The sequence below is a fragment of the Alnus glutinosa genome, chromosome 10 (assembly GCF_958979055.1).
Source record: "Alnus glutinosa chromosome 10, dhAlnGlut1.1, whole genome shotgun sequence".
NCBI classification, from domain to species: Eukaryota; Viridiplantae; Streptophyta; class Magnoliopsida; order Fagales; family Betulaceae; genus Alnus; species Alnus glutinosa.
In genome coordinates, this window is record NC_084895.1 from 25,634,206 (window position 1) to 25,660,094 (window position 25,889).

The window sequence follows — 25,889 nt, forward strand, 5'->3', positions numbered from 1 at the left end:
ATTTCCATTAATTGAAAGAGTTGGGAAAGGTCCCCATACATCGGAATAAACTAATTCTAAAGGTTTACAAATGCTGGAAGTAGAAGAAGAAAATGGCAATTGATGACCCTTAGCTTGTGGACAGATCTTGCAAGGGGTGAATGCCTTATTTGAATGAACTGGAAGCTGAAACTGAGAAATAACGCGGTGGACTGTTTGAAATGCAGGGTGACCTAAGCGCTTGTGCCAAGAAGCAGGTGATGTACGATCACCAACAAGTGCTTGATTTATTGATGAAGAACCAGACGAGGGAAGAAGGTGATAGAGACCATCTTTAGTGCACCCTTGATGGAGGATGATCCCAGTTTGAGAGTCCTTGATTACAAAGTAAGATGAGTGAAATTCAAAAAAGACAGAATTATCAAGGGCAAATTGTCTAACTGAAAGGAGATTTTTACAGATTAAGGGAACCCGAAGGAGTTGATTTAGGACAAAAGTACGACGAGAAAGATTTAAAGAAGCTGATTCCATCACCCACACGAATTTGATCTTGTCCATGATAGTCCTCATGAGAGACATTGAGATGCTGCAACGCATTCGTCATATGATGGGTAGCCCCAGTGTCAAAGTACCAAGATTCCTCAGCTGGTAGAACCGGAGATGTATAGTAGGCCTGTGGAGAGAGCTGCTGTTGTGGTGGCTAAGTCTGTTCAGAGAAGGACATATCCTGTCTATGGTAACAGCGAATAGCAGAGTGACCAGGTTTGCCACAAATCTGACATGAAGGCCGAGTGGAAGAAGCTGCATCTTGAGAGAAGTAAGAACTACGGCCGCGGTTGCTGGAGTAAGACCCACGGCCTCGGTTGTAAGGACAACCACCACGTCCGCGAAATCCACGTCCCCGAGAAGGTGAACTGCGGGTGGTGAAGTTTGCAGCCGGGGGAAGAGCATCAATAGCTGGAAGTTGCTGGTCCAGGCGCATCTCATGGGCGAGAAGGTGACCGTAGAGTTCATCAATGGACAAAGGATCGACTCGGGTTGTGACAGACGTCACAAAGGGATCATATTCTGACCCGAGACCTTTGAGAAAAAAAGACACGCTCTCAAAATCATTGAGAGGCTGACCGGCGGCTGCAAGGGTGTCACTTAACGTCTTGATAGTCTGGAAGTACTCAATGATTGAGTTGGAGCCCTTCTTGACAGTGGTGAGTTGAAAGTAAATCTGCATGACACGGGCACGAGCTTGAGAAGCAAACATGGTGAGAAACGTGTTCCAGAGAGCAGCAGCCGAGACACATCCAACAGCATGGACGACGTAGGGCTCGGACAGGGTGGAAATAAGGATGCTCAGGATCATCTGATCACGCTGAGTCCAGGCAAGGAAGTCAAGGTTGACTATGGTGGCAGGAGCACCGGCAGTTGAGTTGGGATTGGGAATAGTCTGTGCAGGAGGTAGTGAGGAGCCATCAAGAAAGCCATAGGCGTCTTGGCCCTTGATATATGCGAGAATCTGAGTTTTCCAAGCATTGAAATTGCCTTTGGAGAGTTTAATACTAAGGTTATGATTCATATTTGGGACGGTGAAGACAACTGTGGGTTGGGTAGGTGGCAGGGGAGGCTGTGAAGCGTTGGAGGCTGCCTAGGCAGATTACTCAGAGTCTGAATTGGCCATGGATCACGACGTTAGTCGATGAGAGGGCTCTGATACCATGATAGAACAAGGATAATTTGGCTATTAAACCGTGCTCATCTATGTGAGTTCTCATTGATATATATAGAAGAATACAAGAGAGTTTGAATAACAATACATAACTGCATCTACTTCCTATTCAATAGTACTAGAACTCTTATCTAACTTATCTCTTATCTATCTATCATAGAGTTTGAATTCTAATATAACTGAACCTTATCTAGCTTAACACTAGAGTTTGAGTAGAAGTTGATTTCCTAGGTAGGATCCTTAATACTATCCACACATTCATTTGCAATAAGCACGGAGTCTAATATTTGTCGACCACCAATAAACGCATTCTGAGTGTTGGAGATAATCTTGCCCAAAACGGATTTAAATCTGTTTGCAAGAACCTTTGAAATAATCTTGTAAATCCCCCTATCAAACTAATAGGGCGAAAGTCTCTCGCATCCATGGCATCAGTCTTCTTAGGAATCAAAGAGACAAAAGTAGCATTCAAACTCTTTTCAAACTTGCCTCGAGCATGAAATTCTGCAAAAACATCCATAATGTCAGTTTTTAAAAAATCCCAACACTTCTGAAAGAAAGCCACAGTGAATCCGTCAGGACCCGACGCCTTATCACCATTCAAATCCCTGATTGCCTCCCACACCTACTTCTCCTCAAACGCTCTTTCTAGCCAAATGCTCTCATCCGCATCAATGGATAAAAAAGATAAACCCTCCACCCTAGGCCGCCAAGAACAATTCTCAAAGTACAGATTGTTGTAAAATTGAACTAAATGCTCCTTAATCTCCGCAGGATTCCTGGAAATTATACCGTTAATATTCAAAGAATCCACTTGATTGAATTTACGGTGTGAGTTGGCCACCCTGTGAAAAACTTTTGTGCTCTTGTCCCCCTCCTTTAACCACAAAGCTCTAGATTTTTGCCTCCAGCTAATTTCCTCAAAAAGAAGAGTCTTCTCCAACTCTCTCGACATATCTACCCTTCAAACTTTTTCATCCTCCTCTAGGCAACGGCTTTCTTCAATTAACTCTAACTCTCTAATACCCTCCAATAATTCTTTCTTCTTCTTCTTCCCTATATCACCAAACACTTCTTCATTCCATTTCTTCAAATCACTCTTCAAAGCCTTCAACTTATTAGCCAAAATCAAACTTGGCAAACCAGAAAACTCATAAGACATTCACCACTTTTTAACCTGCTCAACAAAACCCTCATATTTCAGCCACATGTTTTCAAACTTAAAATACTTGTTTCCCCCTCTTGTTGTCCCACTATCCAATAACAAAGGAAAATGATCGGAGAAAAGTCTTATCAATCTCCTCTGTGACACACTTCAAGAAAGCGTTCCTCCCAATCCGAAGAAACTAAGAACCTATCGATTCTAGACCAAATAAGATCTTCCTGATTATTAGACCAAGTAAACTAGCCATCTTCAGGGGGAAGGTCCACCAAATTATGCATGAATATGAAGTCTGAAGAATTGATTGATGACTCCATTAAATGAGCCATTGACTGATCCCTAGATCATCAAGGAATGGAAGCGAGTTTTGGGACAGTCGGACCACGAAGAGAGCAGGAATATAGAGCTTCACATGTAAAAGTGAAGTTCCCACATTGGGATGGTCAAGATCCCTCTTGCTGGGTATTACGAGCATTATATTATTTTCAATTTCATCATATGCCAAAAATATCAAAAGTGGAGATAGTAGCTCATAATCCTGAAGGGAAGGCATAACAGTGGATTTATATGTTGGTAGCTTGAAATGGAGACCCAACTTGGAAGGAATTTGTGAAAGGACTCCTTCGATTTGGTCCAACATATGAAAATATGGGTGGTAAGCAAGAAAAAATTTGGCAAACATCAAAATTTGAGGAATACATAAATTGTTTTGAGCTGTTATCTAATCAAGCTCATAATTGGTCCGAAGTACGGTTAGTGAATACATTCATTCAAGGACTCCGGCCAGAAATCCGACGAGAAGTCAAGGCTTGATGACCCCGAACCATGATAACTGCAATTTCACTTGCAAGGAGAGAAGAGAAGAGATTTGGCAAAGAAAACTATCAAAAAATCAAAGTGATAGATAAACCAACTAGTAAAGGTAGATCATCTTCTATCCTAACTTGCCAAACTCATACCATGTAAGAGGAGTCAATTGAGACAAAGGTAATAGTTTCGAAGCTGGAATTCATTTAATCAAAATTTTCAGATGTCTCCGATATTGATAATTGTTCAATATTGAGGAGAACGTGAATCCCATGGACGAGGATAAAATGGTATCCTTAGCGAGTGTTGGGTGCACAAAGGATGAAAAACTAATTGAGATATTGTCTCAACAATCTGACGAAGAAGCATCTTATGATCAGATTTGGCAATGATTTATTAGAAAGGAATTGATACAGCAAAGTCCAATGACTACAAAGAAGTGTTTGCTCCAAATTGTGACGATCCAGTAGCTGTCTCAGAAGAGTGATGTTGTTTTAAAAATTTACTTTGATTCTCCAAATAGAATGAGCAATATTAAAAAATATCCTTGGGTTCCTCTTCTATCGCGCTTCATTCCTAAGACACTACATTTAATGAAGACATGGTGGCTGCCATAGGATCGAGGACGGGATTGGAGACATGTTTCATTAATAATCAACCTTGTGGGCAAGGTTGTTTTTAAGGGGGTGGGGGAATGTTAGGAACCTTGTATTTATATTTCCTTAATAAGTTCTATTAGTTTATTTTGATTTTATTTCCTTTATAGGCTATTTTCCTAATAGGCTAAACCCTAGATTTTCTTACCTAAATAAGTCATGCTATATTCTATAAATTCAATGTCAATGCCGTATGGAAAGTATGTGAAGAAAAACACAATTTTGTTTAAGGCAATTGGAAGTGATCAATTGGAGGTTCGATTCCCTCAAAGCAACCGATTTTTTTTTTTTATAAGAGAAATTTTATTAAAAAACGTAAGGCGCCCCTAAGTACATTAGGAGTATACAAAGGAATAGCCAAAGCCAACTAAACAAAACAAACAAGCCCAAAAAAAGCTAAACCCCAAAACCCGAAAACAACACCCAAGATGCAGACCACAAAATAAACTCAACTAAACCCACAAGCAATCGATTTATCCCTTTTTCCTTTTATTTTATGATTTTCGATAGTTCTATAACCCAAAAACCAAAAAGCGCCTAAGATTCAAAATTGAAAAAGACTGAGAGAGGAGGATCGAAAACCCTCCCGAGAGAGACAGATAAAATGTTGTGAGCCCCAGCTTGTAACCACAGGTTTTTGAAGTGAAGAGCTATTACTATACTTGACAATCTAGAGAGCCTTCCCTTTTCCCTTGGAAGAGTATTTGAAAGGTAAAGGCTCCACCCCGTATTGCTTTCTTCACTACGGTGATAGCTTTGGGTAAACTCCTTACGATTGATAATCTTCGGAGGCGAGATCTTACCCTTGTCCATTGTTATTTTCTTTGCAAGATGAGCAAGGAGACCGTAAACCACCTCATTCATTGTGAGTTTACTAGCGAGATATGACACCTGGTTCTTATCTTATTTGGAGTCTCATGGGTCATGCCTGGTCTATAGCTCCTTCATTGTTGGAAAACGCAAGGGCGGAATCAATCCAAAGAGGCCATGTGGAAAGTCATCCCTACTTTACTTATGTGGAGCATTTGAAGAAAAAGAAATCGATGTCTTTTCAAAGACCACAAGTCTAATATGTTACAACTAAAATCCTCCTTTTTGAGTTCTCTCTTAGATTGAGCTGTTTCTTTTGTTCCTAATTTCCCTTCCTCTTGTCTTGTAGATCTTGTTAACTTTTTTGATAACTTTTTAGATTTTCAAACCCATTAGGGTGGTTGTTTTTCTTGTATACTTATCGTGTATTCGAGCTTTTCTTTTTCATCAAAAAATTATTATTCATCAAAAAATAAAAAATAAAAGAGTAGATCAAATATGAACAAAATCTCAGACTTGACGAAGATATAGAGGCAAGCGAAGGAATCATCGACTAAAAATCGAAATCGTAACGCTTGTGAAAATTCTTGCAAATCGTACGTGAACATGAAATAGTACTTGAGAGTGAGAGAATGAGAAAGATTTGAGAGAGGGTTAAAGAGAGTTAATGAACGGCCATGTGGTGTAGCTTTGTTTTCTACTCTCTTAAAACCCTACGACACTTAAATATGTTTTCATTGAAACACTTAAAAGTGCACTTTGTTCTCATTGAAATACTTCAAACGTATGCCACATCACATGTCATCATTTTAGACTACCACTTGTAGCACTTTTAGCCTATTCTCTAAAGGATTCAGCTTTTATATGTGTGTGCGCACGCGCATATGATTATGATATGATATATGACTAGTGTTAATATTTATGTTCATGAATTGGGGCTTGGAAAATACATATAAAAGGGAGTTTCATTGCAACGATAAAAATAAATAAATAAATAAATAAAAGAAAAAGAAAAAGAAAAAGAAAGAAAGATAATAGAAAATATGAACTCAACTTAGGTAACAAAAAGGGGAAAAAAAAGGAAAGGGAGAAGCTGCATTTCAGATATATCATTGCATTTTAAAATATTGAAAGAAAACTACCAGCAAAATGCTCAACAGAGACAGTAGAACACAAATACAGCAGGGGAGGACAAAAGAGTTATAGACTATTTCTTCATTTTTAAGATAAAAGAAGTCCCTTTAGCTTTTTGCTTTTTTCATTCTCTTTCAATTGAAAGCAATCAAAAGATACTTTTTCAATGATTTCAATACATTCTAAGTATTATATTTGCACTCAAAAAAGAAAGAAAGAAAGAAAAAAAAAAAAAAAAAAAAAAAAAAAAAGAGCATTAAAAACATACAAGAACGCTGAGGATAAAGAAAGGAAGCACCAGGCAAACGCACCTGCCCTTTTTAATCGACAGATAATGTCAACCTCTAATACCCAGCTGCAGTTTCTCCGCATCTTTCCTGTCCATTGTTTATAAGGAGTTTCAGGTGCAGCTTTGCAAGGAACTCGGTTCTGAATATAAACTGCAGTTTTCAAGGCTTCTCGCAAGAATTCCTCAGGCAGTGAGGAATGGCTTGCCTATTCAGCCACCTGTTTTTCAAAAGGATTTGAGTTCCCATCCCGCATCTGCAGAATGAATCTGAGACAACAACCTGGCGTACGGGTCATGGCTTGTCTTGTTGACCCAAAGCTGGTGTTGGAAGTGCTTCTAATCCTGGCATTCCAACTGGAGTTTACTTTAGCAATGCGAGTGACTTTATCACAAAAATCTGAAAATTGAAGGAATCAGAAAATGCACTAGCATCAGTTGAAATTACAAGTTGGATAGTAGGCATCCTGCCATTTTTGTACCATAAATCATCAGCCACCCTAACAGGGATCATACAATAGGCGCAAAAAGTCCTCTAGTTCCAATGATTACCTTTTCCCACATAACAGCCATGAGAAGAAAAGATACTGATTGGTAATTCAAAAGTTCCGAATTTCACGTGATCTTGATTTAGCACCACAAAAAAATTTCTACAGGCAGCCACTAGATGTTCAGTACCTATTCATAAGAAAATAACTAAATATTATAATCAAAAAATGGATAACAACGCATTCATAGTAGATTAAAACAGAAAATCCACACACGTGCGCATCAGACAATGTGAGGAGTGGCGCATCAGATTCTACGTGCAAGCCTCTGCTTTGTGTATTCATATTAACGCACATTCTAATTCTGATGTTAATCACCAACTTAAAGACACCTAGTAGAACTCTAGGAAGGTTATACGGTTGATAAGGTTTAATTTAATTAGAATACTATCTAGGTTAGTGATTCTTATCTAGCTATACCCGAATATAACGGGATAAGCTTTATCATGTAAGTGTTAGATTTCTTGTAAACTTGTAAACTCTATTTATACTCCAATACATGCTCACTAGATGAGCAAGAGGGAAACTGAATTATTTAGTGAGAATTGTGTGATCTTTTATTGTATCAAAGCCCTCATATAGACTAACGTATGCTCCATTTTTTACTCTCTTCTTTCTTCACCTGTTATCATTTTTGGATCGATTGCTTCCTCCACTGCTTCTTCTCCCACCTGATCCACACCAACCCACCCTTCCAATCCTTCTACTTCTAATGTGGTTTTCACGGTTCCAAATATGAACCACAACCTAAATATCAAGCTCTCCAACACCAACTTCACCAGCTGGAGAACTCAAATTCTGGCCTACATCAAAGGCCAGATGCGTTTGGTTTCCTGGACGGTGCCTCTAAACCTCCAGCCCACACCATCCTGAGTACAAGCACTGCTGCAAGTGCCCTTGCAACCATGGCAAACCTGGAGTTCCTTGCCTGGTGTCAACGGGACCAAATGATCCTAAGTGTGCTGATTTCCACACTTACTGAGCCACTCGTTGTTCACGCTGTTGGCTATCCCACGTCTCACAAACTCTAGACAACATTAGTCACGATGTTTGCTTCTCAAGCGCGTTCCCGAGTTCTTCATATTCACTATGAGCTTGCGACTGTCAAGAAAGGTAGTTCCTCCATTACTGAATACTTTCAGTCTTTTAAATCAATGTGTGACAATCTAGCTGTTGCCGGCCAACACCTTAGTGATTTTGAGAGGGCCGCTTATCTACTTGCTAGACTTGGATCTAAGTATGATCCGTTTGTCACCTCTGTTACTACTCGGTTTGACCCTCTTTCCTTGGATGAATTGTATGGTCATCTCCTTGCTCACAAGATGAGGATTGAGCATCATCTTTCCTCCATCGAACCTACCTTGCCAGCAGCTAATTTCTCTACTCGGGCTCCTATGCCCCATGGCCGTGGTCGCTCCTTCTATTGTGGCCGAGGACCCTCATCTGGTGGCCGGAACTCTTATTTCCACCAAGATCAAACAGCAGCTCCCTCCCGACCTATATGCCAACTTTGTGGAAAATTTGGCCATACTGCTCCTCGCTGCTATCAACGCCTAGATCCTACCTTGGTTGCTTCTCCTCCTCAAGCATATTACTCCTCTCCATCACTGCCTTCTGAGGAAAATTGGTATCCAGATATCTGTGCTACTCATCACCTCACTAATGATATTCAGAAGCTAAACCTTTCTTCCGAGGAGTACACTAGACAGGATCAAATTCGCATACGCAACGGTAAAGGTTTGTCTATTAAACACACTGGTTCTGCAACTATTTCTCTTTCTCATCATAAGTTTCTACTTAAATAGCTACTTCATATTCCACATATATGCCGAAATCTCCTTTCCGTACGTCAATTTGCCCTTGATAACTCTATTTTCATTGAATTTTATCCCTCTTATTTTGTTATCAAAGATTGCATGACCGGGATTCCAATCCACCAAGGTCAACTTAAAAACAGCCTCTATCAACTCTTCCCTTCACATGTGCATCCATCCACTCCTCAAGCACTCATTGGTGAGAAATCCTCTTCACAATGTTGGCACAAACGGGGAATTAGATTTTGGCATGACTTGTGGTGCGGAGACTCGGTTTTGAAAGAAGTCTTTCCTGATTTATTTGGTATTGCTCGGGTGAAGGATGCGTCAGTGGCAGACAATGTGGAAGTTTTGGGCGGTTCAACTCAGTGGAACGTGAGCTTTGTCAGAGAGGCGCATGATTGGGAAGTGGATGTGTTTGCTTCTTTTTTCCAGGTCTTACATGCAACCAGAGTGAACAGAGATCGGGCAGACAGACTTTGGTGGGTGGCTTCCAAGAAAGGTTTATTCAAGGTCAAGTCTTTTTTCAGATCTTTGACTTGCTCTGGTGATTCTTGGTTCCCTTGGAAGTGTGTGTGGCGGACTCAGGCACCTCCAAGGGCAGCCTTTTTTACTTGGTCTGCTGCACTAGGAAAGATCCTTACTGTGGATAATCTTAGGAAGAGGCATTTGATCATTGTAGACAGATGCTGTTTATGTAAGAGAGACGGGGAATCTGTGGATCACATTCTTCTACATTGCGACGTGGCGTCAACTCTGTGGAATAACATATTCTCTCGGTTTGGCATTTCTTGGGTAATGCCTAGAAGAGTGATAGACCTATTGGCAGGCTGGTGGAAGTCGGGGAGACCTCTGAGTGCTACAATTTGGAAGATGGTTCCTATTTGCATTTTTTGGTGCGTGTGGAAAGAAAGGAATCGAAGGTGTTTTGAAAACTTGGAGGGTTCCCTGGAGGAGGTGTTAGAGTCTTTTTTACTTACTTTGTATAATTGGTCGATGGCCTTTTTGTACCCTATTTCAGTCAGCTATGCTGATTTTTTTGTTCGTTTTTCTCTTTCTAGTTAGGTGTTTCCTTTTGTATACGTCCAGTGTACTAAGGGGCGCCTTACGCTTTCAATAAGACTATTATTACTTATCAAAAAAAAATGTTGGCACAAACGACTGGGACATCCAACCCTTCGAATTGTCAACCTTATTCTATCCAAGTTTCAACTTCCAGTTTCAAATAAACAGGCATTCCAACCTTGCACAACCTGTCCTCAGGCCAAAGGGCATCAGATGCCGTTTTCTCCTTCAACTACTAGTATTTGTAATCCTTTGGAATTACTTTATTCAGATGTTTGGGGAGCTTCCCCCACTCTTTCTTTAAAAGGAAATCGTTATTATGTTTCCTTTGTTGATGCTTTTAGTAGGTTTACTTGGGTTTATCCTATGCAATCTAAATCTGAAGTTATGCCTATTTTTCTCAAGTTTCAAACCATGGTTGAGCGATTACTTAATGCTAAAATCAAAAGTGTACAAATTGATTGGGGTGGAGAGTATAGGTCCCTACACACCCATTTTCAATCCACTAGAATTAATCATCGTATTTCTTGTCCACATACCCATCAACAAGGGTGTGTAGAAAGAAAACATCGACATCTAATAGAGACTACTCTAGCCCTTCTAGCTGATAGTTCTCTCCCCAAAACCTATTAGGATGAAGCTTATCTTGCTTCTTGTTATTTGATCAATCGGATGCCAACTCCCTTATTGAAAAATATCTCTCCTTTTCAAAAACTATTCTCTCGAGTCCCGGATTATAAGTTCCTTAAAGTGTTTGGGTGTGCTTGCTTCCCTAATCTTCGACCCCACAATTCCAATAAGTTTTCTCTTCGCTCCAAGCAATGTTTGTTCCTAAGATAGAGTTCACAACATAAAGGCTACAAGTGCTATCACCTAGAATCTGACCGTATGTACATTTCTCGAGATGTAGTTTTCCCTGAGAATGTTTTTCCTTTCATCAATCTTCCACACAGTCAAATCCCCATCCTTCCGAGTCTCCTATTTCTAGTTCTATCATCTTCTGCATCAGCATATTACTATCTCGGTTCCACCCCTTCCGTCTTCATCATCCTTAAACACAATAAGAACTGTCCTATCAATTGCCTATTCTGCAGCTTGGACAATCAAGCAAATTGATATTCAAAACGCCTTTCTGCATGGTTTGTTGGATGAGGATATGTATATGGCACAATCACCGGGCTTTTTTCATCCAACTCATGCTCAACATGTTTGCAAATTGCACAAGGTAATTTATGGCTTGAAGCAGGCCCCTAGGGCCTGGTTTTCCCGTCTCAATGGTCAGCTAATCAAGATTGGTTTCCGCGGCTCCAAAGCAGATACTTCCTTATTCATCTATGTCACTCCTACTGTAACTATGTATCTTCTCATCTACATGGATTTTTTTTTTATAAGTAATGTATATTCAATAAGCGGAGAGGGGCGCAAGTGACCGCAACCCATAGTACACAAGACGTATACATGAAGCCCTAATTCAAACAAAAAAGAGAGCACATATCTATAAAATCAAAATAATAACACTCATGCATACCATCACTCACAGAGTCTTACTACAAAAGACTTCTTCGCATACTCTTCAAGCTTTTTCAGATGCAGATTGGGCAGGGTGTCCTGATGGCCGCAGCTCTACAAGAGTTTATTGTGTTTTCCTTGGCTCCAATTTAATCTTTTGGAGCTCAAGATAAAAGCCAACAGTTTCTCGATCATCCACAGAGGCTGAATACAAATCCGTTGCCAGCACTGCAGCTGAACTACTATGGATCAAATCTCTTCTACGGGATCTCAGCCTCCAACTTCATTATCCACCAAAACTGTGGTGTGATAACATAGGGGCCACCTACTTGTCAATTAATCCTATTTTTCATGCAAGAACAAAGCATGTCGAAATTGATTTCCACTTTGTTTGGGAACTCGTTGCTGCCAAGTCATTGGAAATTCTATTCATTCCAAGTTCTGATCAACTAGAGGATGTGCTGACCAAGCCTCTAGTCTCCAACCGGTTTCATTTGCTTTCTTCCAAGCTCAACGTGTGCTCACCCCCGTTGAACTTGCGGGAGGGTATTAATGCACATTCTAATTCTGATGTTAATCACCAACTTAAAGACTCCTAGTAGAACTCTAGGAAGGTTATACGGTTGATAAGGTTTAATGTAATTAGAATACTATCTAGGTTAGTGATTCTTATCTAGCTATACCCGAATATAATGGGATAAGCTTTATCATGTAAGTGTTAGATTTCCTGTAAACTCAATTTATACTTCAATACATCCTCACTAGATGAGCAAGAGAGACACTGAATTATTTAGTCAGGATTGTGTGATCTTTTAATTCATAACCAAACTATTCCATCTTCTAAATTATGCCAACTAAAATTTGTCCATACAATTAACCAATCAAAAAGGAAAATAATTAGACAGAGATAAAACAATGATACACTTATAAGAGAGAAAGAGAGAGAGAGTAAGCACTAGAAAAAAAGCAGGTACCTAAGTGGGGAATCATGCTACTGTTAGCTCATTCAATTAATTCGTCATCAATCATTAACAGATGGACATGAGCAATCTTGCGCCATTCTTTTCCTTTTTTCCTACGACACTTCTTCTTTAACAAAGGACATTTTCTGATCAATAGAACAGAAACGGAGGCAGGCAACCCCTCTTCTGGCATGTACTTGAGCATAGGGCAATTATAGATCCGTAATTCTTCAAGAGATGTGAGTTGTTGATGCCCCTTCTCGTCCAAAGATCTCATATTAGGAAAATTAGAGATTTGAAGAACGGCCAGATTTGGAGGCAGCAATCCCACCTCTGAAAAGGACTCTACATCTCCCTTTTCGCCACAAATGGACAAATTTCTAAGAAACGGAAGCTTTTGGAAACCCCATCCCGTCCGGCTGGGAACTAGTTGGTCACAATCCATGATAGAAATTGACTTCAGATTGCAAGGCAAGCCCCCTTCCGGAAACGACTCGACTTTTGGACAATGTACTATTTGCAGTTCCTCAAGAGATAGAAGGAGAATGTGCATCTTGTCAGGCAGTGACCTTAAACTCTCACAATTCCAAACCCAAAACAATGTGAGGTTGGGAGCACACAATCCGCCTTTTGGAAAAGACACAAAACAAGGGCAATCTATGATTCGTATTTGCAAGGTCATTAAATCATGTTCATATTGTTCTGAAACTGTCAAAGATTCCAAATTCCTACACCCAAAGATATAGATATCACAAAGCATTGGGAATAAGTCCAATGGGACAAACTTGAGAGAATCATAAATATCATATAAGTATAATTTTTTAAGGGATGAAAAGATTGGGTACATTGGGAGCTCTAAAATCCCACAATTCATGATGATAAGGGATTTTAATGTAGATGCTAGATCACCCTTTGAAAGGGACACAAACGAGGTACAATCACTGACTTCTAACTCTTGAAGAGAACTACTAGGGCCCATCATTATGTTGGCTTTGGAATCTAGTGCATCAAATCCTCCAACTTTGAGAACCTGTATTCTAGTTGGCAATTCCTTAAACAATACCTCGTTACAACGTATTAGATTCAATTGACATATAGCAGGAGCCCTCGGGAGTGAAGACACCAGTAGTGGACATTTCTTGATTTCAAGTTTGGCTAAAGAAGGAAGATGGATAGGAAAGCTTCCTGTTAGCTTGGGACAATCATGAATATAAAGCTCTTGGAGATGAGGAAAAGCTCCACCTTCATTTTCAGCGCCAAAGGAAAACCATTCCTCCCACTTCAACATCAACTCGAACCTTAGAACTTTCAATGCTTTAAATGGCCTAATTGAAGAAGAACCACTAGCATAAAATCCAGGGCCCACTCTAACAACTGCATCAAACTCAACAATAGAGAGGTCCTGCAGAGAAGGTAGTTGTCCAAGCGATGGCAAGCTGCAACAATATTTACACTTGTTTAGATGAAGAGATACCATATTAAAGAATGAATCAAGCCCTACCCAATCTGGAAAACTTTGACCGCCATAGTTGTTAATAGTGAGACTTTTCAAATTTGAATGAGGCTGGAGACTGTCAAGTATAGTTCTTTGACTTTCTAAAATATCAGTATCAACTTTCCATTCCAACACCAACTCATCAATGTGCTTCTTGTCCTTCAAGCCTGCATCTGAAGCATCTGTAGAAGAGACAACATTTTGAAGGTTCAAAATAGCAAGTTTTCCTCGAAGATTATTAAGCTTTCCCAACTCTCCGATGCAAGACCCATTACGGCTACCGATAATAAATTTTGTCAACGTTTGGAGACATTTAAGTCTACCCAATTGTATCGGCATCTCCATTATGTCTGTTCCAGTAATATCAAGATGTCGTAGATTAATGAGTTTTCGCATATCCTTTGGCAATCCAACAAGACTGTAACAACATGATAAGTTGAGTGTTTGCAAATTGATCAACTTACACATGGAATCAGGTAACCTTTTAACTGCAGTAAAAGAAATGTCCAAATAACGTAGTTGTTTAATTTTGCCAATTGAATCAGGGAAGTTAGCCATATTCTCATAATGAGACAAAGAGAGTACCCGTAAACATCTTAGCTTTGGCAATAGATCATTCGGTACCTTTCTAGATAAATTGTTGTCCAATATTGAGAATCCTAATGGCAAGAAGGTTCGCAACCGCTTAACCTCATACAAAGCCTCAAACTTCTTAAAGTTATCAAATCTTGTTCTGAAATACGACAAGTGACGAGTCTTGTTCACAATTCCGTAAAAACTGTCACCCTCCAGCCTGAAGATAAATTGTCCAGAGACAAACTTCGCTAAGTCATTGACAAGATCGTGCATTACAAAACATGACTTATCACCACTTGATTGTTGAAACAATGATCTTGATACAAGATCAAGGAAGTAATCATTACCAACTTCTTCCATTGTTTTGTTTTGGGGTTCTTGCAAAAAACCTTCAGCCATCCACAGTAAAACTAGTCGATCTTTTTGGTATGCGTAACCCTTTGGGAATATTGAACAATAAGCAAAGCATCGCTTTAGATGTGAGGGTAGATATTTGTAGCTTAATCTTAATGCCGGTAGAATGTTTGTCTCCTCAATTGGCAAATCCCATATTTCACTATTCAGTATCTTGTCCCATTCTTCAACATCTAATTTCGACCACAAGAGAGCCCCAATCATTTTGGCGGCTAAAGGTAGGCCTTCACACTTCTTCACAATTTGTCTGCCAGCTGCCTCTAGCTCAGGATGTGCGTTAAAGTCAACATTGTGAAATGCATGGTCTGAAAATATTGACCAGCAATCATCTTCTGATAATTTATTCAGACAATGAGTCCCACAAGAGCGTACTACGGATGCAACATCATTATCACGCGTTGTTACGATGACCCTACTTCCTTGTGTCCCAAATTTAAAGGGATTGATTAAGACTTCCCAATCACTATAATTCTTATTCCATACATCATCTAAAATAAGTAGGAACTTTTTCCCCATCAACCTATCCTTCAGTGTAACTTGAAGCCGATTCAGATCCTTAATATCACAGGTTGACGATGTTACTGCCTCTAGAATTGTTCTCGTCACCCTGAACACGTCAAAATCGTCTGAAACACATACCCATGCCTCAACGTCGAAATGCTCCTTCACCCTCTTGTCGTTGTATACAAGCTGAGCAAGCGTTGTCTTGCCAACTCCCCCCATGCCCACAATGCCAACCACACACATCCCACTGCCTCTTCCGTCATCCGAGAGCAACAAGTTAATTACTGCCTCCTTATCACAATCCCTACCAAAAATACAAGATTCTTCAACCAAAGAAGTCGTGGGAAGTCTTCCTGAAGATTTCCCTCCAAGCCCTTCTGTTAGACCTAAGACATCCTTTTGTTTTGCCAGATATTCTAATCGGTCAAGAACCTCTTCCATACTCGGTTGTATCTCCTTGGCAAAAGGATTAAGAAGATCAGAGACCGAGTTTCGTACCTTTATTGCAGTGGTTCGAGATTCAGAAGCGGCCAACTCGCGTCTCTGGATTTCCGTATCAATCTCAGCCAACATGTCTTCTGCATCAAAAACAGCATCTTTCAGCTCATCAAGCCACTCTTTCACAGCAGGCTTCGTGAGTTCCTTGTCCTCCGCGTCCTCCAGCACCGCGTTCAGAGACAGCAATGCTATCTTCAGCTTTCTTAAGGGCCCATCGGCGAGTTTTCGTCCCTGAAAGATGTCAAGGACCTCTCGAGTCATTTTTCCAAATAACTCCTGCAACACAACAGAGAGAAGCGCTCCTCCCACAACATCGGCCATGTTTTCTTCTTTGCAGCGGAAAAACAATCGAAGGAAATGAACAAAAGCGATCTGCATGTAGATTAAACGAAAAAAGGTCACTTTGAAGAAGATGGGGCTACGTGTCAGACAATGGGAAGTACATATGTTTTCCAGTTTCTGATACAACTTTCTAGAGTTTCTTGGATTAAAGATCATCTTCATGGAATGGGAAAAGATTTAGGGTTTGTTTGGCAAGTGACATTACATAACAGAACAAAGTAGGAGATTGTTAGTTTTTGAAATTAGTAAAAAGTGATGATGTGATATAAAATAAAAAGAATTTGTATAAAAAAGTGAAAAAGTTTTGTATTGTAGTTAATTTTTTTATTTGAATAGTAATAAAAAATTATTGATGTGATATAAAAAAGTGAAAAAAGTGAGAATGTTTTGATGTTGATTAGTAGTGAAAAGTATAAAAAAATGAAAATATATATATATATATATATATATATATATATATATATATATATATGAACAGTACTATAATGTATTGTTCCTTGACAAACAACCCCTTATTTCATCATTCATATTAAATTTCACATATATAATAGTTTATATATATTTGTGTCTCCATATGTATACAATTTAATTTTATAAACAATTTGAAAAATAACGTGACACCATTTATATTGAGGTGGAATAAAATAATTTTGTTAAAGCATAATGATCATGTATGTAATGCAAAGTACGTCTATAATAGGTCTCATTCTTCTACCCTTTCGAGGGAGTCAATGACTACTTACAACTATTACCTTGGCATCAAATAAGAGTTCAAAACAATGTTTTATTTCTGACCTAATTGATCAATAATTTGACATTATAAACATATTATTTTTTACCAATAATCGAATACTTTTGTAACTCTAACAAAAGAATAAATATTAATAAAAATACCAAACAAAATAATAAATATAAAATGAATCATTTCCATTTCAAAGTAAAATGAAGATGATCTTATTAGGTATGCCAATGTAACATTTTCAATGATTTTCGCCAACTTAAAATGAGAAATGATTTTTCGCCACCTCAAGACATTACTTCTTACCACTTTGTCACGTGGGCAAGATAATCCCCTAGCTAGCTATCTTTAGCATTTTTTTTAAAAATAAATAAATAATTAAAAATAAAAGTTGTCACATGAGTAAAGATGATCAAAAATTATGTTTTGAAATAGCAATATATTATATCTCACTTATAATTCAGCAACCCTATTTTTTTTTTTTTTTTTTTATGAAAGAAAACTTTTATAGAACCAAACACATCACAACATACATACAAATCCACCCAATCAGAGACAAAGCCCCAAACCAAGAGACAAAACAAACAAACTGCAATACACAGGGAACTGCAAATTCTAACTGTAAACAAGTTCAAGGCTTCTGTCAGTGTGTTATTTCCCTAGCTATCTTTAGTTTTTTTTTAAAAAAAAAAACCTAAAAAAATAAAAATAAAAGTAAAAGTAAAAATTATCTCATGAATAAAAGTTGTCAAGAATTATACCTTGAAGTCACAACGTGTCAAAACTCACTTATTATTCAGCAACCCTATTTTATTTCCCTTGGTTATGTACATATCCATCATTGTCCTTCAAATGACTATTCGCCCACAGATAAATCATCAACCAGAATATAATTTCTTTTTGAGAGCCTTTTTAAAGGCGTCTTGTTGCTTTGGAATGTAATTTGTGGAAATCTTTCTTTATTCTTTTTCTTAATTTCTCTTTGAGAGCCTTTTTAAAGGCATCTTGTTCTTTTGGAATATAATTCGTGGAAATCTTTCTTTATTCTTTTACCTTTTTTTTTTCCTTTTTTTTTCTTATTATTATTATTATTTTAGCCCTTTAGATAGTGAGAAGAGATCCTTTTTGTCTCTTGAGTTAACACTTCCCACAAAAATATTGGACCAATGTAGCGACCAAAGTAAACTACATAAAAAAGGTAGGTGGCTATTAGGAATCACGAAATTATTGGGTGTGTTTAATAAAGATGGTCGAGTTAAATTTTTTTTTAGTAGTAACAAGAAGTTATTGATGTAAAAAAAAAAAAAAAAAAAATGTATTGAAAGTGAAAAAATTTTGTATTGTTGTAATTTTTTTTATTTGAATAGTAATAAAAAATGATTAATATGATATAAAATGTTCAAAAAGTTAAAATGTTTTAAAGTTGATTGTTTTGGAAAAAAAAGTGAAAATAAAGTAGGGGAATCCCACTAAGCTTAAAGGTGTGTTTGAAATTGTAATTTTGTAGACAATAAATGCAATTTTAAATTAAATCGTAAAACATAAATCGTTTGAGAATTGTATTTTTAAAAATTACAATTTGAAAACGCAAAAAATATGCATTTTCAAACGCAAGTAAGATTGTACTTTTTTTAAAACATTAAATTTTAAAGGCTAATTTGCGATTTTAAATGATAAACTGCAATTTTGCCAAACACTTAACTGGGTTTTTAAAAATCATTTTTTTCAAATCCCATTTTTTAAAATCGTTATTTTAAACCGCACTTTTTAAAATCGCAAATCAAAACAAACCCTAATTATTATATATACTTCGGGTATAGACTCGATTTGCCTCACTAGTTTAGAGCATCTTCAAGAAGAATAGTTAAAATAATTATGAAAAGATTATAAATTTCTATATACAATCTAATTGTTTTGTTACTCTACTGTTTATTTTCTTTAAATATTATTTTGTATGAAAAAGACAAAAGAGTATGAAAAAATTAGGAAGAAAAAGAAATAACAAAGAAATTTGTAGCATGAATAGCAAAAAGCAGAAAAATCTATTTATAATTCGACTACCATATATATTATTTATTAAGTAATAATAATCAATATATTATTTATATATTTTTATTATTTTAAGCTGAAGATGAAGAGAATAATAAAGACCTATTGCATCAAGGGCCTGGATAGAAATGAAGAAGCCGCCGGCAGCCGCACATCGTGGGTCCCGCCATCTTCAGCCGCGTCGTTTTCATACAGCATGAACTATATATATCGCCCAAGCCTTCGCTGGCCTGTGGCCACCTTGACGGTGAAGTTGCACTCGCTTCAATTTCCATTGCCAACACATACTCTATGGCCTATGGGGAAGAGAATCTGACATATTTGACTCTGTATATCTGTTAATTTGTGCGTGCTTAATTGGCTCTTCCATCTCTATTCATCGAACTTCCTCACAAAGATCCTCTGATCGATCTGCCTGGAGAAAGATGGAGAGGAACAGAGGGTCAAGAAGGTAGACAAAGGTGAAAGGGTGCTTGAATTAATACTAGCTAGAGATACCACATACCAGTACTATATATTTATCCGTACTGACAGGAAACGGGGGAAGGAGAGAGGAGGGGTTAGTGTCTTCTGGCCTGGGTAATTTTTTGACAGCGAAATCACTGGAGTATAGGCCTAAATCCTGAAGGGACTGATACAATTTTTAAAATACTCTCAAATTATAACATATAGCATTTAGGCCTATACTCCAGTGAAGCGGCAGCCGTGTAGGAATTAAAATCGCTATTTGGTTATGGGAGCTTTATGCATGGTTTTGCTTATGGAAGGGAAGCAGTTTTGCTGTTGGTACAGGGGAGAGTATTTTGGTGATGGGAGCTGCAGCTAATAGGCGAGGAGGAGTGGAGCTTTTCGGGTGTTTTGGTATGTAGGGGGTAAAATGGGTAATGTGTAAAGCAAGATTCAAACCTTGCTTTATGGGATGTTGAAAGCGCAGCAGGGTTCGTACTATGGGGAACAGGGCTTAAGGGGGAGGGGAGAGGGGCGAGTGTTTATTAAACAGGGCGAGATTAATAAAAGTTTCACTTTCGTTTAAAAGAACAGTCGACTATTTTTTATTTATTTTTTATAGGATCAATAAAGAAATATGTTTCTTGATTCTTCTCCATTTCCACTCTCTCAAACAGTCAAACCTCCCACCTGAGAACCAGATCAGAGAGAGCGGCTTCCCACAACTGCTCCCCCTAACTAGTATCTCTCCATTTTCGTATCTCTCTTGCAGAGTTTGCCGAGGCATCCCCTAAAGTTGGACTAGGAAACTGTGGATCTTGTAGATTCTGCTCACGAAGTGCTGTCACTGTCAAGCAACACTGAAGATAGGAATCTTCAGGAAAAAAGAAGAAAAAAAAAATCATGGAAGATGACAGTAAAGAAGAAGCTTCGCCAAATCGTACTTCTAGAAATACCACATACCAGTACTATATATTTATCCGTACTGACAGGAAACGGGGGAAGGAGAGAGGAGGGGTTTAATAAATAGGGCCATACAATTCATCCCTAAAAGTTTTCACAGGACGACACCCTTAAGATGTGAACCTCAAGCTGAGCAAGAATGCTCAAACAATACATTAAAGAAGACACCCCACCAACAAGTCAGCCACCAAAACCATTGGACGCCACCGAGCCACGAAGAAAGAGAGCATAACGTGGCCCTCACGAGCCTCCCATAAAGACAAGAAAAAACGGGCACATGAATACTACGCGCCAAACACAGACCATCGAACCAGCCGTAGCAACCAGCAGCTAACCTAGAAGATTCTGGCAACCCAAGCTGAGAAGCGCGTGTCGAACAGAAGGCAGTGGAGTTTCACAGATCTGATCCTCACTACATGCTTGTTTCGTTAGAACCGGCCAGGACCGCCACCGATGACACAAGCGAAACACCACTTCTCCTCCAGCACCTCACTGGGTGTTTTCCTGCCATGATCCAAAGAAAAAACAACAAAACCAAAACCCTCATAATCCAAAAGGACTAAAAGGGACACAAACAACCATCGGATCTAAGACGGGGAAACAAAACACCACACAACCATAATGGTTAGGGGACTTTAGCCTCCACTGGAAAAACCATGGAGAAAAACAAAACCCCCTTAGCCCTACAAGGCTAAGAGGAAGAAAAACAACCGGGAGGGAGGCTTAAGGCCTCCCCCCGACAAGAGAGACCAACGGAGAAGAATAAACTTTCTTACTTAGAGAGAAAAGCTCTGGGAGAAAGAAAGAGAGCCCTGTTGATCCAATAGAGAGAGTGAAAATAGAGAAGAGTCAAGAAACATAAAGGCCTTGTTGGCAAGGGAGAGGAAATTCTCCCTTCTTCTCTTCACTTTTTTTAAAAACAATCAATTTCAAAACATTTTAACTTTATATCACATTAATGATTTTTTATTAATATTTAAATATAAAAAATTCACTACAATTCAAAACTTTTTCACTTGTCCGTACAATTTCTTTTTACTTCATATTACATCTATCACTTCTTACTATTACACCCAACTCACACTCCCTTACCAAACAAGGCTAAAAAGTCGAAGTTCTGATGCATGTCGCATCTGGTTTCTTCCACGACAGAAGACATGAAAAAATTTGCTCTTTTTTTCTAAACGAATTTTTTATTTTCTTACCTATGTGGCAGTGCCACGTCTCAGCCACATCAGGGTGTGAGTATTTGGGTGTAAGTGTAGCATCTTCCTTTTTTTATATACAAAACAGAGAAAGTGAAAAAAAAAATGAAAAAAAAGGAGAAAAAAAATATTATAATAAAATAATTTTAATTGAACTGAGCTTAAGCAATCATTGGATTCCAGCGGACCAGAATCCGGCCAGATTTGGCCATTGATCTTGTCGTATTTGGCGGAGTCCGGCTAGAATCCGACCAAACTAGCTCGCCGAAATCCGGCAACAATGACTGGACGTTGCCAGATTCCATTTTTTGCCATTCATAAATTTTTTTGTACGAGCCAAACACCGAAAAAAAAATTCGGAAAAATCATTTTTCTTAAAATGATTTCACCGAAAATATTTTACAACGAAAATCATTTTATGTTGAAATAATCGGAGCATTAAAGGAATAAGAGTTTTCAGTTTTTTTGTTTGTTGTTTGTTGTTGTTGAGAAAGATAAGTGAACCAGAGAGAGAGAAATAAATCCTATAAGTTGCTACAGTAAACTTAACTGTAGCAAATTATAGCAAAATTTTTATTTCGAAGTCTGTTGCAGCTCCAAAAAGGTTTGAAGATAACTTTAGATGCACAAACTTTAAATTATGTCTATAAAATAGATATTCTATTCTTTCTTAGTCATATGCCATTAACTAAAGGCATCAATGCCATGTCATATACCATTAAATAAAGGTAGTGGCATGGAATGAGGATCGGGATCAATTCTTTGTCTACAGTGTTTGGGTGGAGAGGATGCAACCAAAAGCCATGATGAGGGAGAAGATAATTAAGGAGGATGAGGTTATGGACGGCTGAGATTAACTTCGATCAGGAGGCTTAGCTGGATGGTTGGGAGTGGGAGGTGAGAGAGAAGGAAGGTGAGAGGACAAGGTAGGAGAGCACTGCATCTGCATGTGAGGTTGAGGAAGACTGGGGAGGAGCCAAGGGTACGTTTGAGTGTTTGACCCTAGGTGTCCACTACAAGTGGAGGATGATTGGGTGGTTTACCAACGAGTACCGGAGGATTAAGGAAAATATTTTGGTACATGGTGTGCCTTGATATATATATATATATTTTATGACATGTGTCTTTGTGGAGTAAATCGGACATAACATAATAACGGATAGAGGCAATACAAGTAATGCTCCACACCACCCCTGTCTCTCTCCTATCCCCCTAAAGCCTATGTAATGAAGATCACGCCACATACTTTAAGAGAATGAGAGGCAGATGTAGGAGTTGTGTATAGTATTACTTCATGCAAGATTGTGAACAAAAGTTGTGAGTAGAAATTTAGTGGATGTTTGGGAGCAATTTTGAACTAAATTATTTTTCTTTTTTCTTTTTTTTTTTTTTAAAAAAAAAAGAATTCATGTTTGACTCTACTTAATTTCTTTTCAACCCAACTCAAATTTCTATTCAACCGAGTTCAAACTTTCTTCAACTCGATTAATATATATAACGAAAAAAAAAATTAGGAGTGGCTGATCCACTTCCAAGCAGCAGTTGAGGATGGCTCATTCAGTCATTCGTTTTGGGGATGGGCGATTCACCCTTTAACGAATGGCCAAACTTGGGGGTGGCACCCTAGGAGTAGTTTGAAACCACCCCAAATTTGATTTTTATTTTGATTTTTCTATTTTTTTTTTTATTCGTATTTTTTTAAAAATATATATTTTTTAAATATATATATATATATTCAATTTAATTCATCTTCCCAAACATTATTTCTACACTTTTTTCATTGGTATTCTTAATTTTGAGAGTCGATTGGAGCACAACAGTTGTGCAACTGTTGTGCATTTTGTAGACACATGAGGTGGGATCTATATGGTGAGTCCCACTCCATGTGTCTACAAAAGTGCACAACTGTTGTGCATGAGTATTTTCTCATTTGCAAATGGGTATAATTATAGAGAAATGCAAGACATTCCAAATTTTTTTTTTTTTCTAAAAGTTAGTCTTCAAATGATGTGTTATAATGTTATGAATCAATTTTTTTTAAAAAAAAAAAAAATTTAGTATGTGTAACATCCCCATAATTATATGGACTGATATATAATTTTTGTAAAAAGGGAAAAAACTGGAACTATACTCTTTCTAATTCCCCCCCCCCCCCCCCCCCCCCCCCCAACGCTGAAACCCCTCTCCTCTCTCTCTCTCTAGCTCGCTCTCTGGCCGGCCACCTTTTCCTCTCATTTTTCCGGCGGTTTCTCTATCTCTGGCAGCCTCTTTGGCGGTGTTCTCTGTCTCGGGCGGCGGAATCCATCTCCGGTGAGATTTGTTTGTACTCTCTCTCTCCCTCTGCTCTTGTTTGTAAGTTCATCTTAATATTTAGCTTAACTCCTGTGCGTTGGTGAAGTCTGTTGTATGTTATACCAGTTTCTAGTCTTGTGGTCTTTTTGTTGTTTCTTACAGATTTTTTTCTCTTTGTTGAGTTGTTGGTTTCATTTTTGTAGCTGCTGATCTGTGTTTTAGTGTTTATAGCTTTTTGCTCTTGTGATTTCCCTCCAAGACCTTCTGTTAGACCTAAGACATCCTTTTGTTTTGCCAGATATTCTAATCGGTCAATGACCTCTTCCATCCTCGGTTGTATCTCCTTGGCAAAAGGATTAAGAAGAACAGAGACCGAGTTTCGTACCTTTATTGCAGTGGTTCGAGATTCAGCAGCCAGCTCGCGTCTCTGGATTTCCGTATCAATCTCATCCAACATGTCTTCGGCATCAAAAACAGCATCTTTCAGCTCATCGAGCCACTCTTTCACAGCAAGCTTCCTGAGTTCCTTATCCTCCGCGTCCTCCAGCACCGCATTCACAGACAGCAATGCTATCTTCAGTTTTCTTAAGGGCCCATCGATCGGCGAGTTTTCGTCCCCAAAAGATGTCAAAGACCTCTCGAGTCATTTTTTCAAATAACTCCTGCAAGACTACAGAGAGAAGCGCTCCGCCCACAACATCGGCCATGTTTTCTTCTTTGCAGCGGAAAAACAATCGAAGGAAATGAATAAAAGTGCTCTGTAGATTAAATCATGAAAGGTCATTTGGGAATACGAAGAAGGAAAAAGATTTCTGCACAATAATATTGCATAATAAATGTACAACATATAAGATACATGGGTCTCACTTATGCAATGTGTGTTTTTTTTCTTTTTTCTTTTTTTTTTTTCCTTTTTTTTTTTCCTTCTTTTAAGGTAAGTGTATGTTTTCTTAACTTATCAAGGAAATACATCTGTTTTCCAGTTTCGGATACACCTTCTAAAGTTTCTTGGACCAAGATATTCTTCATGAAATGGGTCATATATAATAGTTTATATGTGTGTGTCCCTCATGTATACATTATAATTTTATTTAACATTTTAAAATAATCTAACACCATTTATACTGAGGTAGAATAAATTAATCCTGTTAAAGCGAAAAGTATCACGTCTGTAATGCAAAGTATGTCCCTACATAAATCTCGTTCTTCTATCCTTTTTTGGGAGTTGATGACTACTCACAGCTATTACCTTGACGCCACATAAGAGTTCGAATGAACAGTTTATTTTTGTTCTAATTGATCTCGATTCGACATTTTAAGTATATTAATTTTTAACCGATAGTCCAATACTTTTGTAATTGTAACAAAAGATTAAATAATAATAAAATTAGCAAACAAAATAATAATTATAAAATGAAATGAAAATGATGTTATTACGTATGCCAATGTAAATTTTTCAATGGTTTTCACCAACTTATAATTCTGTAACCCTATTTTATTTCCCTTGGTTCTGTACATATCCATCATTGTCCTTCAAATGGCTTATTCGCCCACAGATAATCATCAACCAGAATATAATCTCTTTGCGCCTTCTTTAAGGCATCTTGTTGCTTTGGAATATAATTTGTGAAAATCTTTCTTTATTCTTTTTATTATTATTATTTTTCTTCTTTTTCTTTTGAGATAATTACACTATTGGTCCATGTGGTTTGCTATAATTATTTTTCACTCTCTATAATTTTAAAAGTTCATGGGAGGTCCTTGTGGTTAACAATAATTACAAATCAATCCCTACAGTCAAATTCTGTTAAAAATTTTAACAGCTTTCGTCAAATGTCACGTCAGCGCCACGTGTCACCAATAAGATGATTTGATGTAATTAGTTTTTTTGAGATATATATAATAAAAAGAAC

The 25,889-nt window shown here is 38.0% G+C and overlaps 1 protein-coding gene and 1 long non-coding RNA gene across 8 annotated transcripts in view; one reads left to right on the forward strand and one right to left on the reverse strand.

The window, feature by feature from the left end:
* LOC133878805 (putative disease resistance RPP13-like protein 1) overlaps positions 1–21,325 on the reverse strand; it is a 30,605-nt gene extending 9,280 nt beyond the window's left edge. For 3 of the 7 annotated variants that reach the window (XM_062317347.1, XM_062317346.1, XM_062317345.1), the window contains exons 1-3: positions 12,461–16,372; positions 7,107–7,228; positions 6,580–6,954 (exon numbers count right to left, since the gene is read on the reverse strand). In XM_062317347.1, coding sequence (XP_062173331.1) covers positions 12,493–16,317 — 3,825 coding nt within the window. In that variant the 5' untranslated portion in view covers positions 16,318–16,372 and the 3' untranslated portion in view covers positions 6,580–6,954; positions 7,107–7,228; positions 12,461–12,492. Of the gene's footprint in view, positions 1–6,579; positions 6,955–7,106; positions 7,233–12,460; positions 16,373–19,171; positions 19,485–19,574; positions 20,090–20,479 lie in introns of those variants that run through there. The other 4 variants (XM_062317350.1, XM_062317349.1, XR_009901992.1 and 1 more) reach the window with 4 other exon arrangements.
* A 2,532-nt stretch (positions 21,326–23,857) lies between these two features.
* Positions 23,858–25,051, forward strand: LOC133880350 (uncharacterized). The gene is made up of 2 exons (XR_009902241.1): positions 23,858–23,994; positions 24,275–25,051. It is a non-coding gene; the product is annotated as an uncharacterized LOC133880350 (long non-coding RNA).
* The last annotated feature ends 838 nt before the right edge of the window (positions 25,052–25,889 follow it).